The sequence below is a fragment of the Hyperoodon ampullatus genome (assembly GCF_949752795.1).
Source record: "Hyperoodon ampullatus genome assembly, chromosome: 8".
Lineage (NCBI taxonomy): Eukaryota > Metazoa > Chordata > Mammalia > Artiodactyla > Ziphiidae > Hyperoodon > Hyperoodon ampullatus.
The window spans coordinates 23,113,310-23,138,553 of NC_136921.1; the positions used below are offsets into that span (position 1 = coordinate 23,113,310).

A 25,244-nucleotide genomic window follows, 5' to 3' on the forward strand; every position below is an offset into this window, starting at 1 on the left:
GTAAACATTTCAGGGCTTCCCTGGTGGTGCAGTGGTTAAGAATCCGCCTGCCAATGCAGGGGACACAGGTTTGAGCCCTGGTCCGGGAAGATCCCACATGCCACAGAGCAACTAAGCCCCTGCACCACAACTACTGAGCCTGCGCTCTAGAGCCCACAGGCCACAACTACTGAAGCACGCATGCCTAGAGCCCGTGCTCCACAACAAGAGAAGCCACCGCGATGAGAAGCCCCCGCACCGCAACCAAGAGTAGCCCCCACTTCCCACAACTAGAGAAAGCCACATGCAGCAATGAAGACCCAATGCAGCCAAAAATAAATAAATAATTTTTTAACATAAATAAATAAATAAACATTTCAAGAAGGGAACCAAAAATAAAGATGCTTTTGATTACAAAAAATTTAAAAATTAAAAAAATATTTTACAAAATCAGAAAATCTTAAAATTATCTCAATACCATTGTTATGTAAGACTGACTTCTGAGAACAAACATGTTGCTTCATTTAGAGAACACATATCTTTTACATACAAATATGTTCACTTAAAGTCACTCTCAAAAATGTTCACTTAAAGTCGTACTTATTTGTCTCAATAAATATGGTAAAAATTTAAAATCAAAATTGAGCTTAGAAACTAGAAAACAGGCCACCATCAAACAATCTACAAACAGTAAATGCTGGAGATGGTGTGGAGAAAAGGGAAGCCTTTTGCACTGTTGGTGGGAATGTAAATTGATATAGCCACTATGGAGAACAGTATGGAGGTTTCTTAAAAAACTAAAAATAAGGCTTCCCTGGTGGCGCAGTGGTTAAGAACTCGCCTGCCGATGCAGGGGACACAGGTTCGAGCCCTGGTCCGGGAAGATCCCCACATGTGCGGAGCAACTGGGCCTGTGCGCCACAACTACAGAGCCTGCACTCTAAAGCCGGTGAGCCACAACTACTGAGCCCACATGCCGCAGTTACTGAAGCCTGCATGCCTAGAGCCCGTGCTCTGCAACAGGGGAGGTCACCGCAATGAGAAGCCCACTCACCACAACGAAGAATAGCCCCTGCTCGCTGCAACTAGAGAAAGCCTGCGCACAGCAAGGAAGACCAAACACAGCCAATAAATAAATCAATAAATTTATATTAAAAAAAACTAAAAATAGAACTACCATACGACCCAGCCAACCCACTACTGGGCATATACGCTGAGAAAACCATAATTCAAACAGAGTCATGTACCACAATGTTCACTGCAGCTCTATTTACAATAGGCAGGACATGGAAGCAACCTAAATGTCCATCGACAGATGAATGGATAAAGAAGATGTGGCACATACATACAATGGGATATTACTCAGCCATAAGAAACAAAATTGAGTTACTTGTAGCGAGGTGGATGGACCTAGAGTCTGTTATACATAGTGAAGTAAGTCAGAAAGAGAAAAACAAATACTGTATGCTAACACATATATATGGAATCTTTTTTTTTTTTTTTTTTTGCGGTACGCGGGCCTCTCACTGTTGTGGCCTCTCCCGTTGTGGAGCACAGGCTCTGGACATGCAGGCTCAGCGGCCATGGCTCACGGGCCCAGCCGCTCTGCAGCATGTGGTATCTTCCCGGACCGGGGCATGAACTCTTGTCCCCTGCATCGGCAGGCAGACTCTCAACCACTGTGCCACCAGGGAAGCCCTGGAATCTTAAAAGAAAAAAAAAATGGTCATGAAGAACCTAGGGGCAGGACAGGAATAAAGACGCAGACGTAGAGAATGGACTTGAGGACATGGGGAAGGGGAAGGGGAAGCTGGGACAAAGTGAGTGAGTGGCATGTACATATATACACACTACCAAACGTAAAATAGATAGCTAGTGGGAAGCAGCCACATAGCACAGGGAGATCAGCTCAGTGCTTTGTGACCACATAGAGGGGTGAGATAGGGATGGTGGGAGGGAGATGCAAGAGGGAAGAGATATGGGAGCATATGTCTATGTATAACTGATTCATTTTGTTATAAAGCAGAAACTAACACACCATTGTAAAGGAATTATACTCCAATAAAGATGTTTAAAAAAAAAGAAACTAGAAAACACATGCGTGTTTTACACTAATGAAGTGTTCTGGCTTCTCTTTCTAGGTCTTTCTGAACTTGACTAAAGGGTCACAGAAAAATAATGATATGAGTCTTGAGCACTTATCACAAAAGAATATTGGAAATTCCAGTACCAGTGGCATCTCAACTACTGATGATTTATCTATGAGCAGCAGCAATTTCACAGACAGAGATGGTATAATAAATCTAATGTGCACATTTTGCTTAATTCCAATAAATGACCTAAGGGAGAAAAATCACAGGACAGATTTTTATTTTTTTAAATTCAACTTTAAATTTTCTTTCTAAATTTAAAAAGACTAAAGAAATATAAGCTTTCTTTTTTATATACAAAATATTTATTAAACCAAATTGAATTCTCTGTTTCAAAGACATTTTGAAGAATGTGAAAGAACTTCCTTGTTCGGGTGGTGATTAGTATTCCTTCTAGCCACCAGAAGTCGTTTTCAGGATGTGACTTACTACAACTCCAGAGTTGTGTTCAACAAGTTAAAATCCTTCTTGTAATTGGTGGTGTCCAACATTGAGCCAAGTTACCTTGTAAGGTAGCTCACTCACTGCTATTACACATGTTCAAGTGGTGGTCATAGTCATTAAAAAAAGGGTTTTGTAAAAAAGAGTCATCCCTCTTTATGGGACCTCACTGGAAAACATGTCTAACCTTCCCCCACCTCTGAGTGATTCATATGCTGAGAAAATTCAGGCTCTGAGAAGATGCTTTTGGGAGAGGGTCTCTGAATTGGTGAAGTTGAACTTGATGGTTAAGAATCTATAATAATAGGTTTCCCCCCCATTCTTCACACAAGATATGTTTGGAAAATCATGTTTCTTGACATGACTTTGAGGGTTTGGGCTCTTTTGAAAATAACTTTTATCCTGTCTTATTATCTTTCTGACAGTTAATTTATGCCTTTGGAAACACTATTTACTTAAGGAAGCATATAGTAAAATCATGTATAAACGATGGAGTAGTCATTTCAACAGTTTGCTTAAATTGGGAAAAATCTCTAGGAATACAACTTTTGATTAAACATTTGCTTGGCTCTAAAACTCAGAAAAGATCATCTCTAATGTTTGTGTAATTCTGGAACTTGGGAGTCTCATTTGTCCTCTGCTAGATTCCTCAGGTATCATCTTTTGGGAATATAATTGTCGAGACTATGGAATGGAAGACTTTGATTAGAGAGTGGTCATCTGCTTCAGGAAGTAAATGTTATGTATTTGCCTCTGCATTTGTCTCATAATTTGAAACTATTCTTCAGTCAGAATGTTCCCCTCATTGACATTATCTTTTAGAAAGCACATTTGCTCCATTTGATATACCTGTAAGTCATCGACATGTAATTTCTCAAGAAACAGAAAAGCATACTAATTAATTTAAAATATTCAGCTCCTTCTACAATTCCCCTTTGCAGAGATATGAGTTTGCATTTAAACTTGTTCACTCTATTTAATTGGAATTCATTTTAAATTAAGCAGCTTTGTATTTTTCCTTATCAGCTAAATGAAGATCATGATTTTTGTGCTGCATAATTTGTGATGGAGAATTTAAAATATCCAGAGTTGACAAATACTGTCATCTTATCACATGTAAAGGAGCGCTTGGTGGCAGGCCTTCGGAGGGAATGTTATATTTGAAACTATTTTTAGAGGAGCTGCTGAAATTATTAGTTGTATGAGCACTGTTGAGGAAGCAACAGTTTATGGCCTCCACAGCTACTCTCACTCTCAGAAGCCATGGGATATCTTCTCAGCACCTGAAGAGCATTTCAGGGCAGTGTGGGGTGGGTTTGGGGGGAAAGAGGGTAGACATTTTTTTCCAATGAGTTCTTTTTTGTGACTCATGTGGTAAAAATAGAGTTTTGAAATGCCATATAATAAGTCCAGATTTCTAAAAGGAAAGTAATGAATAAGTATTTGAACGAGAATTATACTTTGGAGGAGAGCATTTTCCTTTTCCTATGTTTAAGGTGACTTCATTGGACCTCACATTACAATGAGAGCCAATTACACTTACCATCCCTAAGTTACCCACAATAGGAATGAGTTAGACTAGGCTGTTGTTTTGGTTTCTGTTTATTTTATTTGAATTCAGTCTCTTGATAGAAGCTACCTCTTGAATATTAGTAATTAGTAATAATACTGATTCTGCATTGAGACTTTAAGAGATTGGGAACAATATTCATTTATAAAATTCTAGATATCTCACTTTGACATGTAAAAGTACTATGTATATGACAAAGAATATTTTGTGTATAGTAATTTATAATTTTCAAAGCACTTTTACAGAAGCTGTATGAGATGGAGAGGCTCGGGCCCAAAGCTGATCAATGAAGAGCTGAACTTCAAATGCAAATCTTTAAAATATAAGCTTTTCCTACCGTGCCACATTATACCATTCATCTATAGGTTCTGAAGTTACTTTAGTTCTGGATTTAGCAGGATTTCCCAGAACCATATTAAATCTTTTTATTTTTATTTTTTAATCAGACAAAATGCTGACCAGAGGAGAGAGATTGGATGGTTTTGGACTGTTACTGAAGAAAGTAATGGCTATACTCATTCAGAGGTTCCACCACACCCGCAGGAACTGGAAAGGTTTCATAGCTCAGGTTATTCTCCCCATCATCTTTGTAACCACTGCCATGGGCCTTGGCACGCTAAGAAGTTCCAGCAACAGCTATCCGGAGATCCAGATCTCCCCATCTCTTTACGGTACCTCTGAACAGACAACCTTCTATGTGTAAGTTTCTTCCCTTTAACTAAAACAACATCTCCAAATACCTCCAGAGGTATGTTGTGCCTGTGAATGCCATGTAGTGCTAAAGAATAAAGAACTTAGTAGCCACAGTACCTGATCCTGCCAAAGGAATACACAGTTTGATTTACTGCAGCGTGATACTTCTGTCACCAACAAACAACGTTTTAAGAATTTTTGTGTTTGTCTAAAAATAAAGTTATAGTACATCTTTATTTTTAATTATGAGACTTTAATCAGGAAAGCCAGGTTAGGTATGGCTTCCCAATCTGTTGTAATATATAGCAAATAGCTTTTTATTGAATATTGAATAGCAGCATCAGAATTCTGTATAATATAATGTTATATATACAGTAGGTGATCACTAAATGCATGTGACAATAAGGCAGCCAAATAGAGACATGTGCTTATTTTTTTGGTGACCATTTTTTTTTCTGAGTCTGAGTCTTTCTTAGATTTTTAAGAGAGCAGTCCTATAGACAGCATATTTCATTTCTTCAAATGATTTATGAGCATGAGTTTCATATGGGAGACTAGTGGAAGAATCATGAATTTGTTTCTATCCTTTAATATTATAGAAATTCTCACCCAAGCACAGAAGAACTGGTCTCAGCAATGTGGAGCTTCCCTGGCATTGACAACATGTGTTTGAATATCAGTGATCCGTAAGTGGTTCTTGTTTTGTTTTTTTTTTTCCAACATTCCAGTTGTGTGTGTGCATGTGTATGCGTGTGTGTATGTATGTGGGGGAGTGTGGTTAAGTGAGTGTGTGTGATTTGGCTGGAGCAGGTCAGCACCCTCATTGAACTCTATCTTTAACAGATTTTATCTATCTCCTTTAGTTCATTCCATGGTTATGCTGTACTGTAATAATAAAGAGGTGCTTTATAACTTGTAAGGTTCGTTTGTGTACATGTTTTCATTAAACAGTCACAACCACCCTGTGAATTATTAATCTCATTTTTAAGATGAAGAAACTGAGGCTCATATGGACTAAGGTACTTGTCTAAAGAAATCTAGAAAGTAGGTTGTGTAGCTAAAGCTGAGACCCACATCTTCCGACCTCAATCCCCGTACTTTTGCACTACATAGTGTTGCTTATTGAAACTTCCAGGATAGTACATGACACCTGGAAACCTGACATCTGTGCATTATTTTGCTAAAGTATCCCCTTCCCTTCAGAAGAGAGGATGAAAAGAGCAAAGAAAATAAAGGGGTCCAGGGCTTCCCTGGTGGCGCAGTGGTTGAGAGTCCGCCTGCCGATGCAGGGGACGTGGGTTTGTGCCCCGGTCCGGGAAGATCCCATGTGCCGCGGAGCGGCTGGGCCCGTGAGACCATGGCCGCTGAGCCTATGTGTCCAGAGCCTGTGCTCCGCAATGGGAGAGGCCACAGCAGTGAGAGGCCCACGTACCACACACACAAAAAAATAATAAAGAAAATAAAGGGGTCCAAAAAGTTCCATCCTGCCACATTAAGACAATTCAATGAGCTTTGGTCTCTTCACTGTTTAATCTTTAAGTGCTCTCCCTCAATCTCCCATAAAATGTCAAATCACTTGGAAATGGTAGTGCCATGTATATTCAAGTTATGAAAAATCAGTAAACTGAACTTAGGCCTATACACCTGAATTTAATACCAAATACTCACTTATGTGCTCATACATAAACATGTGAATGTACACATACCTCACTTCAATATCATTTTTACTTGCAGATGGTGTTTAAAGAAAGACAGTCTGGGAGAATGGAACAGCAGTGGAGAACCTATCACTAATTTTGGTGTTTGCTCCTGCTCAGAAAATATCCAGGTAAGATGGAATTCGCTTTCAGTGAAGTAGAAAAAAGAAAGGAATAAATATCAAAGCCTGAAAGATCTATCTAGATTACCAAAGAGTTGGTATAATTTCATTGTATGGAGGCTAGTAGCTCAGCGATGTCAACCTGGGCAGCTGAAAAACACTGAACTTCAGGTCACTGTTTTAAATCCATCTCAGGACAAACTTCCTGAGGTAGGTAATTCTATGACAGTCTTTGTGGAAAGTGACAGAAAATGAGTTTTTGGTCTTAGTTCAGTAGTAACCAGAAAGCTCTGGGTTTCACATAACTGTCATATTTGAAAACGCAGTGAGACTGCTACTATAGTGGTCATCTGGGAAGTTAGTAATGTGTGAGTCCAGAACAGAACTCTGTATCTCTCCAAGCAGCACCTCCAGGATGCAAGAAAAATCCATGTCCTGAAAGAAACATTAAAGATTCTCCAACCAACACCCTGTCTATATTCTATAAATACACAACTTAGTTTTCTAGGCCTATCAATTCAATAAACTTTAAGGAAAACAAATTCACTGGGGAAATTAAAGATTGTTGAAGAAAAGAGGTAACTATTAGTTTCTGAGAGTCACTATGTTGTCAACTTACCTCCCAGTAGGGGAGGAATCTAGCAATATTTTCTTCAACGTGACATATGATTACGTCCTAAACTGTCTTGGTACACTATTTTAAAATAAAGATGTTTTCAGTAAATGCAGCCTATTTTTGTGGTCTCACGTAAGACGGTTACTAACAATAAAAGCTGGGATCAAGCAAGCTTTTTCTGAAATCCTTGCATATATAAATATTATTCTTACCCAGTACTCAAAGCATTTTCTAATCCCTCACCTAACCTAGCTAATTTCTGAAATCCTTCATGTATTTTCTTTAGTTCACAGTAAAAGTCTACTAACTTAGTATTTAAAATTAGAATCTAGATAAATTTTATTAATTAAAAAAACCCAGTAGATTAAAATTTTTTCAACCTTATATTCCATTGATGGGAATCCAGATTTGTATAAACAGCTTTTAAAAGAATTGACAGTGTCTACTAATGCTGAAGTTATACATACCCTATGGACTCAGCAATTCCACTCCTGTTATATACCCATCAGAAATGTGAATAAATTCATCAAGAGATATATACTGGAATATTCATAGCAATACCATTTGTAATAGCCACCCAAATTCCCAGCAACCGTAGAGTAGATAAATCAAATGTAATCTATTTCCACAATGAAATTCTATATACAGCAAGATGAGAATGATCTACACTACACACATAATATTCTCAGAAACAAATGATGAGTGAAAAAAGCCAAATACGAGAGAGTACATATGATACAATTCCGTTTATATAAAATACAGAAACAGGAAAAACTCTTCTGTGCTGGTTACTTTGGGAGTGGTAGGATTGGAAGGAAGCGTGATGAGGGGGCTTCTGGGGTAATAGCATTGTTCTGTTTTCTGATCCAGTTGCTGGTTCAAGGGTGTGTTCAGTTTGTCAAAATTCATCAAGCAGTATCTTTATAATATGTGTGCTTTTCTGTATGTATAAGTCAATAAAAAGTTACAGCTAAAAATTAAGTTGCATACATAAGGATATCTCTGTTTATGAAACCAGTGGCATTATAGAATGTGATCTTCAAGTTGATACAACTTGATGCAAGGTGAAATTCAGCCTTCATTTTTTAGAGCAACCTACAACATTATGCTCTTGATACACATGTGGTGCTAGCCTCAGGCTCTGGAACACCATGTGAAAGATGGAAGGAAAAACTGGCAGAGTGCTAGGCTTTTCCCAAACTAAAGTTCATGGCAGTGAGGCATGGGACACTTCAATGAAAAGTTAGTAGTCAGGAAGTGCAGAAAGCTACGAACACATAAATAAGTGGTTTAAACTAAGCTCTGAGATTAGTTAATAGTAATGTACCAAGGCACTTAATTTTGACAAATGTATGATGGTAATGTAAGATGCTAACAGTGGGAGAAACTGGGTGAAAGGCATGCAGGGACTCTCTGTACTGTCTTTGCAACTTGTATATGTATAAGTGACACCTATATACGTATATATAAGACATATATATATAAAGATTGGATTTGGATATGGGAAAAATTGGGTTCTGACACCTAGGTTGGTACCTTAAAACTAATATAACACAAACTTTTTATCCACTGCTGTTCATCCCTGAGAACTTATGTCTGTTAATGTTATCTTTTCAATTTGGGGCAAACATTTTTCTCTTCCCTGTGAATTATTGAGGGAATTTTGAGTCATCTTAATGTTGAGTGTTATTCTCCAAACATATCAAGCTTGTCAGTACAGTGAAAGAAATATTGAACATTAGTTAACTTGTGTTCTTTTTTGGCTTTAAGCAAGTCCTAAACACATGTATATTCTCTGTATAAATAATAAATGTTCTGATTTTTTTGCATAGGCAAGATGACTTCCTTTTCAAAGCTCTTTAGAGGCAGAGGACACTCTTATCACTCTCTACCAGTTGCACTAATAGACAAATCATAAGACTGAAGCTCCTTGACATTGTCTATTTAATTTGTACAGCATTGTCCAAAGAGAACTTTTTTTAACCTTATTTTTCAGGAATGTCCTAAATTTAACTATTCTCCACCTCATAGAAGAACTTATTCTTCCCAAGTAATTTATAACCTCACTGACCACCACTTGGAAAACTATCTTATATCAACTGCCAATAAGTTTATACAAAAAAGGTAAAAATACTCTGTTTATAACATGTTTAATTTAGAATATCATGCTTTCTAATTTTAATAGTAACTGTCTTTTGAATTTGTGAATAATAAATGCAAGTTTCTATTGATTATTTATATGGGTAAATTCTGTTTTATCTAAACAGCCTTACATATTAAAATTTAAGTTTAATGACTCTAAATTAAGATTTATTTGAGCACATTGAAAAGCATTGTTTTAGGCCTCAAAAATGTATTGTTAAATGTGTACATATTTTTTTCTCGAAGTGAAAGTGAAGTTGTTGACTAGATTGTGGCAACTTGCAGAATTTTAAGGTGTGGCTTTTGGTGACAGTTGTCCTTAGTTCCAATATGAATATCTCAAAACTTGGAGTATGATATCTGCATGTGAATAAAATGTCTTTTTGTATAGCAAAGCCACAGGCATGTTCCTATGCCACCTGAACATTTGCCATAGATATAAGCGTGGCAGGCTTACATTTGCAGTGACATGGATGGACCTGGAAGACACTATGCCAAGTGAAATACTAGACAAACATGGCATGGTTTCACTTATATATAAAATCCAAAATAGTCAGATTCATAGAAGCAGAGAGTAGAGTTGTGGGTTCTAGGGTCTGGGGGAAAGGGCAAAACGGGGAGATGTTGGTCAAGGGGTACAAAGTTTCAGTAATACAAGGTGAATACGTTCTGGAGGTCTAAGTCCAGCAATGTGACTATAGTTAAGAATACTGTATTGTTACTTGAAATTTGTTAAGAGGGTAGACCTGAAGAATTCTCAACACATACATATAAGAAAATGGTAACTATGTGAGATATGGATGTGTTAATTAGCTTGATTGTGGGGATGATTTCACAAGGTGTACATATATCAAAGCATTTGTATGCCTTAAGTATATACACTTTTTATTTGTCAGTTATGTCTTAATAAAGCTGCAGGGGAAAGTTGGTAAGTACACATGAATGTGCATGTAAATATTTTCAACAAAAAGGGGTTTATTATAAATAAACCATTCCAAAACCTACTTCTTAAAAGAAGTGAAGAATGTGCTATAGTGTTCTTTCCATGTCAAAAATATAGCTGTATAGCATCACATTTAGGATAACAGTTGCAAGAAAATTATTTTAGTGTAACTACACCATTATTTATTTAACCCAGTCTTAATTTGGTGGATATTTAAACTAATCTATCCTTAAAATTACTATTTGAATTTTTTTAATCCACTTTTTATTTTTAAGAGTCCATGAACTTCTAGCTATAATGTATGCTTTAGACTAAAATATGATAAAAGAAATCGATAAAACTGTAAAACATTTGTCAGACAGTATTTATTTCATACTGTAAATGTGTTCCTGATGGAAAGAAAAAAAAATGAGCTCTTAGTTAAACATTTTAGATCTATTTATGAATATTTTCTCCATTAAAATAATTTTCCTGTATAGATATGGAGGTTGGAGTTTTGGGCTGCCTTTGACTAAAGACCTTCGTTTTGATATAACAACAGTTCCTGCTAATAGAACACTTGCCAAGGTAAATTGTGATCTTTCTTTTGGGATGTCATACAAATGAGAATGTGAACTTAAAATGTTCAAGCATTTTCATGAGGTAAAAACAAAACATGGGTCAGTAGATTTGAAAAGCACTTTGGAATAATGCATACACCATAATACAGTGGTTCCAGTCCTGTGTATTTATCCTAGGGAAACGTGTACACACAAGTACCTGGATACATATACAAAAATGTGCGTGGCAATATTTCTCATATTAGCCGAAAAAACAACCCCAAATGTCTATACACAGTAGAATAAATAAATAAACTGTTATATACTCATTTAACAGAACTTTCAGCCATGGAAATGAATGAACTCATTTCCATACAACAAGCAGGCTAACTCTTCCAAACATTATTAGTAAGCAAAAGAAAAAACAAAAAGGAATACACAACTATAATTGCATTTATCATAAACTTTGAGAGTAGGCAAAACAACCATATTGTCTAGGGGAGAGAGAGAGCACATTGTGATTTGGAAGGACACAGGGTGTCAGGGAGATGTTCTGGTTGCTGGCAGTTTTTGTTTCTCAACCTGAGTGATGGGTATACTCCCTTTATAATTTTTTGTTAAACTATACATTAATATTTTATGCACTTTTCCTTGTATATGTGTCATATGTGTTTAGCTTTGCTTTTCAAAGAACATGGAAACTTAGAATTTGGTGGATATAAATAATCCTGTTGACTTTTTTTCTTCTAGATTGTACCTATGCTTTGAATTTGAAACAAGCTAGAGTCACAGAATCAGACACATATGATTACACATATGATCACAAGTAGTCTTTAAATTTTAAATTGTTCTTCACATATTTCTCATTTGGTAGTAAGAGATATATACAACCTTGGGGGAAGTGAGGAAAATAATATTCATTTAGTGACTGTTGTAAACCAAGAACTAGTATCACCTTTTATACAAACTACCTACACATCCTCACAACATCCCTAAGAGATAGATATTATTGAGTCTATTTTAGCTGGGTTTTATAAGGTCATATAGAAAGTAAATAGTAGTGCTAGGAACTTGAATGTCCACCCCCACCCCCAGCCCCGCTTTGTTCCTTTTCTCCCTCTCTCCACACATAGAGTAAGGGAGTTCTAATATTAAATAATTTCTCTCTAAATCAGATTTGTAATTTTGAATTACCAACTGGCTTTCTTGAATTGAGGTATACCAGTATTTTAAATCCCTCTGCTTTTGACATAGCAGATGAACTAACTCACTTTCTTGTGTGTTACAACTAGGAATAGAAAGTTAGTGGGGGTATTTCAAGGTTACCAATCTTGTTGCTAAGGGCACAATGCTTGTATTTGTATTTAATTTCTTTCTACAGCCTGGCCTATATGCCAGTTACTTTTTAATTATTATTATTATTATCATTATTACTGAGAGACAGAATGCCCTAGTTCTAGTTCCAGAATCACTACAGTCCAGTCACAGAAATGAAGATAATAATGATGTCTTCTGTTTATTTCAAGATTTACCTTTAGAGAAGGTCTAGCTAGAATAACTAGTAACTTGGTGCTCTCACGCAGGGAAAAAAAAATTGTTTTCCCAATCTCTGCCCATCTCTAGGTTGGAAACTTAGAGTTCTGTGGTCAACACTGGTGGATGGTTCATAATCTGCCAAGATGAAATAAGTTACTGGGAAATTGGTGCCCTTACTTTAAATATAAATTATATAGGCTGTAAGATGTAAAGACTGCCTGATTTATTTGAACACCATACTGATCTTGCCTTCTTTTGGAATTTTAACAGGTGTGGTATGATCCAGAAGGCTATCACTCCCTTCCAGCTTACCTCAACAGCTTGAATAATTTCCTCCTGCGAGCTAACATGTCAAAAGACGATGCTGCCCGACATGGTAAAGTTACTTACTTAGAAGTTTCTTGTATTGCAACTTTTGCTACTGTCCATACGAAAATGTGCACTAGATGCCATTTCCTCCAAGTGGCAGCTATTTTATGGTATTTAAATCACAGATCTTTAAAAGGAGTTTGGAAGTAGTAACTACCACCAGATGGAACATTCTGGATAATCCCCTTAACTTCAGGTTAACTTAGTTTCCTCATTTATCAAGTCAGGATAATAATGCTGACTTCACACTTATTTCTGCTCTCACACCTAGTAGTTATATCTCATAGGAAAATATTTTATAACTACTTGTACATAGGCTAAAAAATAAAATAATAATGTCAGTAAATATTGTACACAAATCTAAATGTGAAAACAAAACTTTTAAGCTAAGAAGTTCTAACAGAAAAGAAGTGCTACCATTAACTGAGTACTTACCGTAATGACACATGCTTTGTATAAAATATTGCTAATCCTTAGCTCCCTCTCAGGATGAGTATTATTGTTTCCTACTGCTATTTCTCTGGGAATCAGAAGTGCCTGGCTCCTGCCTCTTCATTTTCCTAATACTTATCTATACTCAGCAAGGTCTACTTTAGTGGGGTTTCCCAAGAAGCTTCCACATAGTTTTTAAAAAGGGTTTGGAATTTGAAAGAGACTTACTTGTTTTTCTAATTCAATTACTCTTCATCAGACCATTCCATCTTCTTAAGCCTTGCTTAAATTATTTTCCCATACTGATCCCCCAAAATAATAATAATAAAGATGGAGAAAATAGAGTAAAATATTTGCTGGCCAACAGTTTCTACCCTAATAAATAGGCTAACAGACTATTAAAAAAAAAAGAAATGCCGTTGTCTACTTTTCTTTCATTTCCCTACTGTTGGCCATAATAGCATGTGCTGCACGTTCTGGTGATTGTAGAAGTAAACTGTAGAGTCACATACTTATTCTAGGAACAGAATCTTTCAGAGTCTTCGTTTAAGAGAAAACAATATTTTTCCCCAACTGCTTTCTCATTTTCGTAGCAGCAGGAACCCTGAAGAAAATAACAAGATTGATAGATAGTCCTTAGACCTAGAGCATCAATAAAGTGTGGAGTCAAAAGTGGCAAATTAAGTTAAATGATGACTAAAGCCAGGTGGGTCTGGTGTAACCTGGTTTGAAACACTACTGAACACTTGACTTTCAGTAGGATGTCTTATTGAGAGCAAAGGACATTTGTTGCCATGACGGATAATGAAAGTATAAGAACCATAGAAATGACTAGGAGGAAATGTTGCAAAGGTATGTAGGTAAGAAAAAGAGACAATGCCACTTTTGAAGGATCAGCTTTTGAAACTTATATTCAGGTTTCATTTATCATTAGTGTTCTTTACCAAGATGAAAGCAGTCTGAATCACTCTGGATCCCAGCAGGCTTGTTGTGGCCCCTACAACTGTATTTTTAAGTTATATAGTCTAAAGAATTAAGAATTCTGGAACATAAGCTTCATATTGACCCAAAAAGGAAATGTTTTTAATTTAAAAATAAGGCTTAGCTTGAGTTATATAGAGATTAGTAGTAGTGTGCCTTCTATTTTTTATTAACTTTTCTCATATAGGCTTATGAAAGTGGTAGCTTTCCACCTTCTCTGGAAGGAGTTTGTTTTCTTTCAGAAAAGAAATCCATGTCCCCTTAAAATGCTTTTATTGTTTTGTAATGCATGTATGGGATCTGCCATGATAATGTTGTCTTTAAAAATCAGCTCAATTATTCTTCTGCCACCTCCCCCTACTACACTAGCTGTTTTAAGGCACCTTTGTTGGATTCTACATGAATTGAGATTTTGCTTTAGCTGTAAAATTGATTCTCTTTGAATTTTAACATGCTAATAAAAATCTTTTAATTAGCTTTCCTTTGCAATGTCAATATCTGTTATATTCATGTGGTTCCCTCTAGTGGTTAATTTAACATGAAAGTTCTGTTCTTTCTTCCCCTAGAATACAGATTTACTTGTGTTCACTAACAAATGCTACACAACCAGGCTCTTTTCCAAAAATATTGACACATTGTTCCCTCCACCCTAATGTTTATTCTTATTACATTACTAGCATTGGTCAATGGGAAGTTACTCATTTTAGGTTTACACATGTAGAAATAACAGAAAATGTGTTCTTTTTAATGTGTATTATATGGGGGAAATAATTGAAATTTTAAGATTTTATTCGAGTCAATAAGCATTCATTGACTAATCACTGTACTTAAGACATCATGCTGGATGCTGTAGAACCCACAGAAAAGATTGTGATATAGATTCCAAACCCTGATATATGTACTTGATGTTTCTGCTAAAGATCTGTAAAAAAAAAAAATTGGTTTAGCAGCATTTTTCATATTGGAGTAAATGTATTTGTAAAGATTCCTCTGGTGAAATAGAGTATTTCTTGATTCTGAAATACAGATCAGGACTAAGAGAAATGTTTTCCCCTTGCCTATGTTATAATCCAGCAACAAGGTTTAAGTAGGGCCCAAAGAAAATTGAATCTCAGTAAAAAGAGAGCCCATTAATTTACACAAAAGATAAGAGAAGTGCATTCCCTCAATGATGTGATTAAAATTATAGGTCAAATTGATTATTGTTGCTGGTAGTTTCTTTGTTTTGATTTAACTATATATTACATTTTTTCTTCAATATATAACAATTGCAGATTTCAACCTCAAAATACATCACACTCTACTTAATAAAAATTATAAATTTAAGTTAATGGAAATAATATAACTTTAGAATAATCTATAATATTTGGGTGCTATCAAAGGGCCTTAATATCCTAATATAATGAACATATACTATGTGAGCAGTAGTGAGAAAGTTCTTGTTCAGCTTATGACTTTATAGGAAAAAGTACTTAAGGGATATCCTCATTCCTACCCTTACTGTTCTTTTCCAAAGTTACTCAGACAGTATAGGCTTTGCCTTCACACCGTGGCCCTTTGCGAAACTTGTCAGCCCATTTTGACTCTGGCTAACCAGCGTCCTGTAAGGAAAGGGAGGAAAGAACCTTGCTTACACTTATACTCAGAAAGTATAACCAACCCTTGGAGATACAAATAATTTAGGAGTGCATTAGAATTAAGTGACTACTTTTCTGGAGCCAGCTAGTTTCTCTGAATCGTTTTGGATCTTTATGTCTCAGTGAAAATCCCTCCAGAGTGGCTGAAGCTCCCAAGCTCCACTCTTGGTAGAGTTCTAGAACAATAGGCACCTCAGAAGCAGTAAAGGAGGAGAAGGGATCCTCTCAGGCTACAGTATTTCCCTACGACAGCCAATAGCACACGGAAGAGGGATGGAGGTGGGAAATGTCTGTTCTTTAGGAGATCCTCATATGATTGGTCTCCCTTTGAGGTGCTTCTTTAAATGTCATGCATTTCTAAAGTGCTACTGAATACAAACATCCATATTACCAGATGGAGAGAAGAAACTGGAAAACAATGACTTAAATGTAGTAGAGGGGAAACATGCTATATAAGAAGTGTAAATTCTTGCCCCTTCCCACAAAATTCCATGCACAGTGTGAAAAACTGTTTTGGGCTTTTTGTGTGTGTGTGTGAGTACCATCAATTGTATGGCATTGATGAGATTGGCAGGGGGTGGGGGCATCATTTTCCTTTAAAAGAGTATCCCCAAAGTAAAATTCTTTAAGTGGGAAGCAGCCACACAGCACAGGGAGATCAGCTCGGTGCTTTGTGACCACCTAGAGGAGTGGGATAGGGAGGGTGGGAGGCAGACGCAAGAAAGAGGAGATATGGAGATATATGTATATGTATAGCTGACTCACTTTGTTATACAGCAGAAACTAACACACCATTGTAAAGCAAATATACTCCAATAAAGATGTTTAAAAAAATAATAAATAAAAATTGTTACTTCTTTTTTATAATTTTTTTTTTTAATAAATTTATTTATTTATTTTTGGCTGTGTTGGGTCTTCGTTTCTGTGCGAGGGCTTTCTCTAGTTGCGGCGAGCGGGGGCCACTCTTCATCGTGGTGCGCGGGCCTCTCACTGTCGCGGCCTGTCTTGTTGCGGAGGACAGACTACAGACGTGCAGGCTCAGTAGTTGTGGCTCACGGGCGTAGTTGCTCTGTGGCATGTGGGATCTTCCCAAACCAGCCCCCTAAAATTTTTATTGGAGTATAGTTGATTTTGTTGTGTTAGTTTCAGTGGTACAGCACAGTGAATCAGTTATACATATACATATATCCACTCTCTCATTTTTTTTTTAGATTCTTTTCCCATATAGGCCATTACAGAGTATTGAGTAGAGTTCCCTGTGCTGTACAGCAGGTTCTTATTAGTTGTCTATTTTATATATAGTAGTGTGCATAAAAATTGGTATTCCCGATTAACTGAATACCTACTAATGAAAAGAACCATCTCTTCTTTAAGGTATCATCCTGTATAGCCATCCTTATCCAGGAGTGCCAGACCAAGAACAAGCCACGTAAGCAGACATATATGGCATGACTCTTTTCTCCTTGGCTTATTGAGCCTTTGTATAAAGTGCTATAATTGGAAATCACAGTTGTATCTGAATGAATGTCAATCTAGAAGAGCTGGTAATATAAGTCACTCACTGGGATAAAAGGAGGTTTCTGAAAGTGTGTAGAGTGAGGTTGCCAAGTAGAGCTTGTTGACTATAGATTCACAGAATCTTCTGCTTTTGTAAGTCAAGTGCATAAGTGTTTCATCATTTCAACTTCCCTGCATAGCATTTAAGTATGATTTCTATGCTCAAGAACTATATCTCTTGCATACACCCTGTAGCCCTTGTTGACTGAGGTTTTTCCATCAAATATCCCTAATCAATTCAGATGCACTCAAGCTACATTTATCCCAGGGTCACAGCCAAGTCATGTAGAAGATATTATCTGGCTGCCTTGCAAGAAGACTTATTTGTGTCACAGCCAACTCTTGCACTGTTTTGTTGATGGCTTTAGCCATGAATCTTTCTGAAATGAAAAGAGTTCCCAAAACTTATGTGTGCTCTCCTCTCCCTATTGTTCAATGTAGAATGAGCAGCTTAATCGATATTTTAGTGGCACTCTCCATCCTGCTGGGCTACTCTGTCACCACTGCCAGCTTTGTCACCTATGTTGTACGGGAGCATCAGACCAAAGCCAAGCAGCTGCAGCACATTTCAGGCATTGGTGTCACATGCTACTGGGTAACAAACTTCATTTATGACATGGTGAGTAACTTGTGTCTTTGCAAGAAAGACAGGACTGATTTGGGTAGAAGACAGTTTTATATTTGAGATTTATTTGCCCTGGTTTGTTCATATTGTTACCACAAAGACAATAAATTAAGAAAAAAATTGCATCAGGCTTATATTCATCCAGTGGTTGGAAGAAAGAGAAATCCACCTGCCTTGCCCTTACCTCTGTGGTCTGAGGACCTTCTCTATCAGATTCCCCAGGACATTTGTTAGAATCCAGATTGCTGGTCCTCACTCCAGACTTAAGAGGTCCATATCTTGGGAGTGGAGCATGGAGAATATGCATTTTTAACAACCGCTCCCCCAAGTTATTTTAAGCATATCGAAGTTTGAGAACCACTACTGTGGAGAAATGGAAGCTTAGGAGCGGAATAGCCTTGCCCAGTGGTACCACATAAGCAAGCTTATAAAAATTTAATTAACTAATAGTGAAAAATTCGAAGTAGTAGCCTCTGCTGAATAACACATTAGAGATTAGTAGGGAAAATAAAGGGTGAATTTAATTGATAGCTCTCTTATTTGCCTAAAATGGTCCCAAATTCAGATGGTTTTTCTTGACGCCAAATGTGTCAGTATGGCCAAAAGCTCAGGATGGGTATGTATTTGCCGGGTGATTATGGTGAAATTGTCATTGGCTTGCAGGGTTGGAGAGTAATTAACTGCCTATCCATTTGGTTAATGCTGTATCCAGTGAGCTCTGAAATCCGATTGTTGTAGAAGTCAAATGTAAAAAAAAATGGTAATGATTCCTCTGGACTTAATAGGAGCTTTAATATGTCAAGAAGCTTAAACTACACACTTCTGTGAAGGGCTATTTACTACTTAGATTCTGGTTCTCATTCCAATTTTAGGAGATTTTCCTCCCTAATTAAATTCCCATCTCTTTTCATTGTGTACATCTTGCTGCAAACCCTCAGCATTTACTATTTCTGCTTGCCGATGAAACACTGAATTCTTTGTTCATATCCTTGTGATTCCAAGAATGTGTGGTACCCACTGCCCTGCTGTTTTGCACAGTGGCTCACACTGATAACCAAGCCTTAGAAATCAACCATCTGAGAGAGTTCCAGCATTCAAAATGAAATCAATACTTTGAGGGCTGAATCAAATACAAAGATACCTGGCTGTCTTATCTTTCTCACTGAACCTTTGTCACCAAATAATCCCAAGTCTCAAAGCCTGGAGGGAGGAGCACCAGGGACTCTGAGTATCTCTATAAAGATGGAGACTTGCTTGACCTCATATTGCAGGAGACAAATTCTAGAGTGAAATCAATGTAAAATGAACTGAATGTTACAAGCAACAAGAACATAGATAAAACTTCATTTCTTCAAGTGTTTCTAGTTCAGTTTGTTACAGTTTTAAACTAGATGGGCTATTGATTTTTTAAAAAGTATTTGCCATGTATTAAACATAGTTTTACATATTCCCATAGGCCTTCTATTTGGTGCCTGTAGCATTTTCAATTGGTGTCATTGCAATTTTCAAGTTACCTGCCTTCTACAGTGGAAACAACCTAAGTGCTGTATCTCTCCTACTTCTGTTGTTTGGGTAAGCAGTGAAAGAATTAACAGAATTAAATGCCCCTAGATACAAACAGGACCTAAATCTCATTAGCTAATTTACAATTGTCTTGGGGTTTCATTAGCCATGAGTAATGATTAACAATACACTACACCTGCTAGTCCATAGTTTGTAAAGTGTAATACTTGTGAAAATTAATGTTGTTGTTGTTAATAGAATACCTATCATTAATGAGCACTTACTGGGTGCTGACTGTCACACTTAACAATTTACATATGTAATTTAATTTACGTAAAAATGGAGGCCTTATAATCATCAGAAAAATGTGTATACATGTATGAATTTGTGTGTTAACAAGTTGTGAGTATATATAAATATATAAGGCATTAAAAAATAAATATATTCATGTATATTTATTTTTATTTTTATCGATGCCTAAGAACACACATAATATTGTTTCTGAATTAGGGTAATTAATACAGGTAATACAGTTTGATATAACTAATACTTATTGTAGCAGTTCTTTCTGCCCTGAATGAATGGGTAGTAACCATTTAGTTAGCAATTGCAGCTGATGAAGGATCTCTCTGTCTCTAGTTCTACTTCATTACCCCAAAGGTTGCTCAAGTATTTGCTCAAAACAGGACATGCAGCTTCTAAGCATACTCTCTCTGCTTAGCTAGCTGACAATGTTGTTTTTTTCTCAACTTTAGATTATAAGATATATCTATTAAACTCACATTTCTGAGCCAAAAAAAATGTCTTGCCTGGGTGGGGTAACACCATCTCTAGGAAAAATAATTTGTAATTGTAATGACTACTCAAGATTCCTTAAAAGACCTTTACTGTCATTTAAAAAGTGTGCTTCACTTTTTTTTTTTTTTTTGGCTGTTGTTAAAAAGAGGGATAAAAGAGAGATCTAACTACAAGGCTTGACAACTGATCTCTAATGTTTATTTTCACTTTGGAACACTATCGAAGTTATTTATTTAGTAAAAGAATAATTACAGCATGATTTTAATTCTTAGTGTTATTAACATAAAGGTATGCCACATTTTCTTGGATGTACTTGTTGGCTGGGCTCTTCCATGAAACAGGAGTGGCTTTCATCACTTATGTCTGCATCAACCTTTTTCTTGGCATCAATTCCATCGTTTCCCTGTCGGTGGTGTACTTCCTTTCCAAGGAAAAGCCTAATGATACGGTAAGGTCCTTTATTAGTCTGCTAAACTCCAGTTATTGGATCAAATGCTTCAACATGTTCCAAGGTGGAAAGATTTTCTGTATTTTGCATTCTCCAAATAGAATAGGGGAATTTCATTTGATTCTATTCAATATAGTAGAGGGGAAACTATGGTGTTTTAAAATTCTTTTTATGTTCCATCTAGGTTAATGTCTATGATTATATTTATGCAGTGTCAAAACTATTGACATTTGATGGGGCTTGAGTAGGTAAATGGAGATACATTCAGTCAGATACCTTGTATGGCACTACAAAAATCATGCAACCAATTGGTCAGCTAAACTTTTTACTCATTTAACAAATTGTTATGGTATGGTAGGGACAAGGACAATGGCTTAGTTATATGACTATGGGTTAAGATTCATTTGAACATCCATAGAGAAAAAACCTGATTCATTCCCTTTCAGTCATGTATTGGAGTCTACTTCATTGCAAGCATCACTTTCCGTTCAGAGCTAACAGTCATGATTGGTGACAAGGGAAGCCCTACCAGTGCTGGGCAATTGAATGGAAAAGAATAGAAAGAAAATGAAGTGAGGAATAGACAAGCACACTCAGTGCTGGACAACTGAATGGAAAAGAATAGAAAGAAAATGAAGCGAAGAATAGACAAGCACACTCCAGGAGGAAGAAGAAAATTCATGAGGTGCAAGTGGTTGGTCCCAAGTGTGAATAACATGAAAATGAGCCATTTGCTCCTCGTTGAGATAGGTTGTCTTTCCTTCCATATATTTTACCATTTTATTCCCTCTTCTAGTAGGAATTACCTTAGGTTCTGAAACTTTACTGTACTAAATCCCTCCTTTACTCAGGCACCTACCCATAGATACTCATCAGACCCTAGCACCCTGGCTGTTACTACATTCCTAGGACCTAAAGCAGGTATAGAAGTGATTCTGCCCCCAGGGTTTGGCCTGACACCTTAGACCATCTCAAATATATATATATATAATCCTTTTGGGCTTGTATTTTAGTAATAAATCTCCACCATTTAGTTATAGTAAATGTTTATATGTAAATTCAGTATGCATGTGAAATAATTGCCAATCTAGATAAGCTTCTCAGGTTTCAATATTTATCTACATCTAGTTTCAATTTTTTGTCAATTTGTTGGAAGGCTAACACTGAGCTTTATTTTTATTTGTTTTATTTCAGACTTTAGAACTTATTTCTGAAACCCTCAAGCGCATTTTCCTGATTTTCCCGCAGTTCTGTTTTGGCTATGGTTTGATTGAACTTTCTCAACAACAGTCGGTCCTAGACTTCTTAAAAGCATATGGAGTGGAGTATCCAAATGAAACCTTTGATATGGATAAACTAGGTGCAATGTTTGTGGCTTTGGTTTCTCAAGGAACCATGTTCTTTTTCTTGCGACTTTTAATCAATGAGTGGCTAATAAATAAACTCAGGTAAATACAATGAAAACAGTGTTTGACATCCATGACAAAACTCAATTCAAAATATTCAGAGAGGAGTCAGTAGTCTAAGCTTTTCAATTACTAATATGGAAATGTTTTGCTCAAAAAACTTTTAAAAATTGTAGCATAATTCACAATCTATTTAATTCAGTAAATAATTATCAAACCTTACTGTGGCTGTGCAAGTATTGTAAAGTGAGGGAGTAAAATTAAATAAGCACAATTGTTAGCCTCCAAGAGATCAAGATTCAGTGGTAGAGAGAAAATATGTACATAAACAAAAGATGTAGTCTTTGAGTTGTGTTTGGAAGGATAGAAAGTAGAAGTGGGGAAAGAGAATTGAGTATGTAGAATATTAGCAATGGATTTGGGAAAAGAAGATTGAGTAAAGTGAGAAGAAAATCATAAATAAAAATACACATACCATTGACCCAACAATTCTACTTCTAGGAATTTTTCCAATAGATGTGCTAACACATATGCAGAATTGTGTATGTATAAAGTTATTCATCATAGCAAAAGAATTCCTAATAGCAAAAGAATGAAAACAACCTAAATGTCCTTCATTTGGGAGCTGGTTAAATGAATTATATGTATAATTTATCAATGAAACACTATGCAGCCATTAGAAAGAATGATGCAGTTCCCTATGTAATGTTTGGGATTACTTCTAATATTTATTAAGTGAGAAATGCAAGTTCAGAACTATAAATGAAGTATATTACAATTTGAGTTTTTAAAAAGGAATATATATTACTTATGCATACATATGCATAGATTATTTCTAATTATGAGTGCCTCTGTTAAAAAATACTGTATATGGTTAAAGGAGACTTACTTTTCACTAAATATTCTTCAGTACCATTTTAATTTTAATACATGAAGTGCATGTATCACCTATTGAAAAATAAGATTTAAGTTAATAATAGTGAAAGGAAAGACAAGAGCAAAGATAGAAAAATCTTGAGGCATATTTGAGAAATGAGTAATACAATTTGACTAGAGCATAGACTAAATGTAATGAAAGAGTAGGAGCTAAAGCATAGGGTTGGAAAATTATGGAGTCTACTGATTGGTTAAAAAGCTATAGCTTGGACTTTATTCAAGAAACAAATAGTAGCACATTAAAGGTTTTTGAACAGACACCAACAGGATCAAATGGTGCTTTAGGAGCTGTGATTTTTGTGGAGACAGTGCATACTGTAAGGGAAGAGTCAGAGACGCTGGACCAGTTTGAGGTTCTTGGATAAATCTGTGTGAAAAAAAAAATGAAACCCTGTGATGGTAATAGAAAAAGACAGAAAATGATAGATGACTGTCTGTTATAAGGCATTTCCAGTGCTAAGAGTCTGACTGCGTGAGTGGATTTTGGAATGGGGATGTTTTCAAAGAAAACATCACAATTGGAATCTCTGGGGATATCACTAAAAGAAACAGGGGACATTGGGAGGAAGACCTGAATTGATTTGTTGGTTTGGTTTGCTTTGGTATTCATTAGGCAAGATACTGAAGTGGGTTTGATATTTCATGAGTTTTCAGGACTGATAACCTTAATATATTGACTAGATCCTATGTAAGACATTCACAGTAAAAAGACTGTAGACTAACATTCATATTGTGATGACAAAAGAAGGAATAGAGAGGATTTTAAAAAGGTGATCATTGATCATGGGCTTGTAAAGTGTTGAGTCTTACTAATGACTCTAGTCTCTCTGTTAGGCAGTAACTTTCAAACCCAAACTAATTTCCTTGTTACTGAAATTAAGATTCTCACTTTTAATAGTGGATCTGTAAGCATTTAAGTCATGGAAAGCAAAAGCTGTTTCCCAAATATTATAACAAATATTGTAAAGAGCATCCATACTAATTTTTAAGTTATTTGAGTACCATAATGCATAAAAAATTTAAAAGAAACCTAGTATGTGATAGCACACTTTTAATGAAGTGAGAACTTATTAAAATATGTCAAAACTGAGTGGTACCATTTCAGAGTCATTGATGCAGAATCATTGGGCCCATTTTTTAGAGTCTTCTTCAAAAAATTTCATTCTTCACCTGTTATTGAGACAATAGTTGAAGATGAAGATGTGTGGGCTGAGAGGTTTAGAGTTGAGAATGGTGCAAATGAATATGACCTGGTCCAACTCCATCGTCTTACAAAGACCTACCACCTTATCCACAAAAAGATTATAGCTGTAAACAACATCAGCATTGGGATACCTGCTGGGGAGGTAAGGAACAGTGTTTTGTTTCTAGCTATCCTTTGTATTGACATGGTAAGTGACAAAAATCTTTATCTTTCCTTAATTTTTTTCTAGAAATATGAAAGTCAACCTCTGAATATTTTGACGGATTCTATATATGTAATTTACATGTGTCTATGTGTTACTTACCCTGTAAGTCTTCGTTTTGGCAGGGAGGACTCACTACACACCAAGTCCTGAGCCCCCTCCCAAGTTACTACCCTCCCTGAGTGGACTTTCAGTCAAGAAGTCTATGCAGGGTGCTCTTTTCAACTCTTAGTTTCCAGGCCTCTTCAAAAAACAGCATAAAGAAATCAGTTGTCAGAAGTGAGGTACTAGAACTGCATTCATATTCATATTCTTGCTGTTTCACAGAAGCAATAGTAAGACACCTTTGAAAGGAGGAGAAGAATGTGGACATTTCCCTTTTTGCCGAGCCTGACTGCAAACTAAATGCATCAGGTTTATTCTACCACATAAAGAGATTATCGCTTCAGTAGCTTATTCAGTAAAGTTGTGATTTTGGGTGAATAATTTGAAATCTATAAATATAATTACTTTGTCAGGTTAGCATATCTGACTTGGGTATCCTATCATGTCACACAGTGATGTGCTATAATATAATATGTAAAACAAGTCCTATGTATATGTAAAATGTTCAGATGATTAAAGGAAAAAAGATACTTAAGTACCTAATTGTTTTAAAAGAGAAAGTTTTATCCAGTGCCAACAAAGCACTGCAATATCCATGAGTAATTCGAGCGAT

General features: G+C 36.2%; 1 protein-coding gene across 2 annotated transcripts in view; it reads left to right on the forward strand.

Moving 5' to 3' along the window:
• ABCA12 (ATP binding cassette subfamily A member 12) overlaps positions 1–25,244 on the forward strand; it is a 180,935-nt gene that overhangs the window by 140,636 nt on the left and 15,055 nt on the right. For both annotated transcript variants that reach the window (XM_079710645.1, XM_079710646.1), the window contains exons 33-45: positions 2,121–2,271; positions 4,587–4,839; positions 5,433–5,519; positions 6,568–6,661; positions 9,265–9,392; positions 10,833–10,920; positions 12,699–12,804; positions 17,222–17,276; positions 17,846–18,023; positions 19,486–19,601; positions 20,619–20,778; positions 21,973–22,226; positions 24,262–24,466. In XM_079710645.1, the coding sequence (XP_079566771.1) occupies positions 2,121–2,271; positions 4,587–4,839; positions 5,433–5,519; positions 6,568–6,661; positions 9,265–9,392; positions 10,833–10,920; positions 12,699–12,804; positions 17,222–17,276; positions 17,846–18,023; positions 19,486–19,601; positions 20,619–20,778; positions 21,973–22,226; positions 24,262–24,466 (1,875 nt within the window). The remainder of the gene's footprint in view (positions 1–2,120; positions 2,272–4,586; positions 4,840–5,432; positions 5,520–6,567; positions 6,662–9,264; positions 9,393–10,832; positions 10,921–12,698; positions 12,805–17,221; positions 17,277–17,845; positions 18,024–19,485; positions 19,602–20,618; positions 20,779–21,972; positions 22,227–24,261; positions 24,467–25,244) is intronic.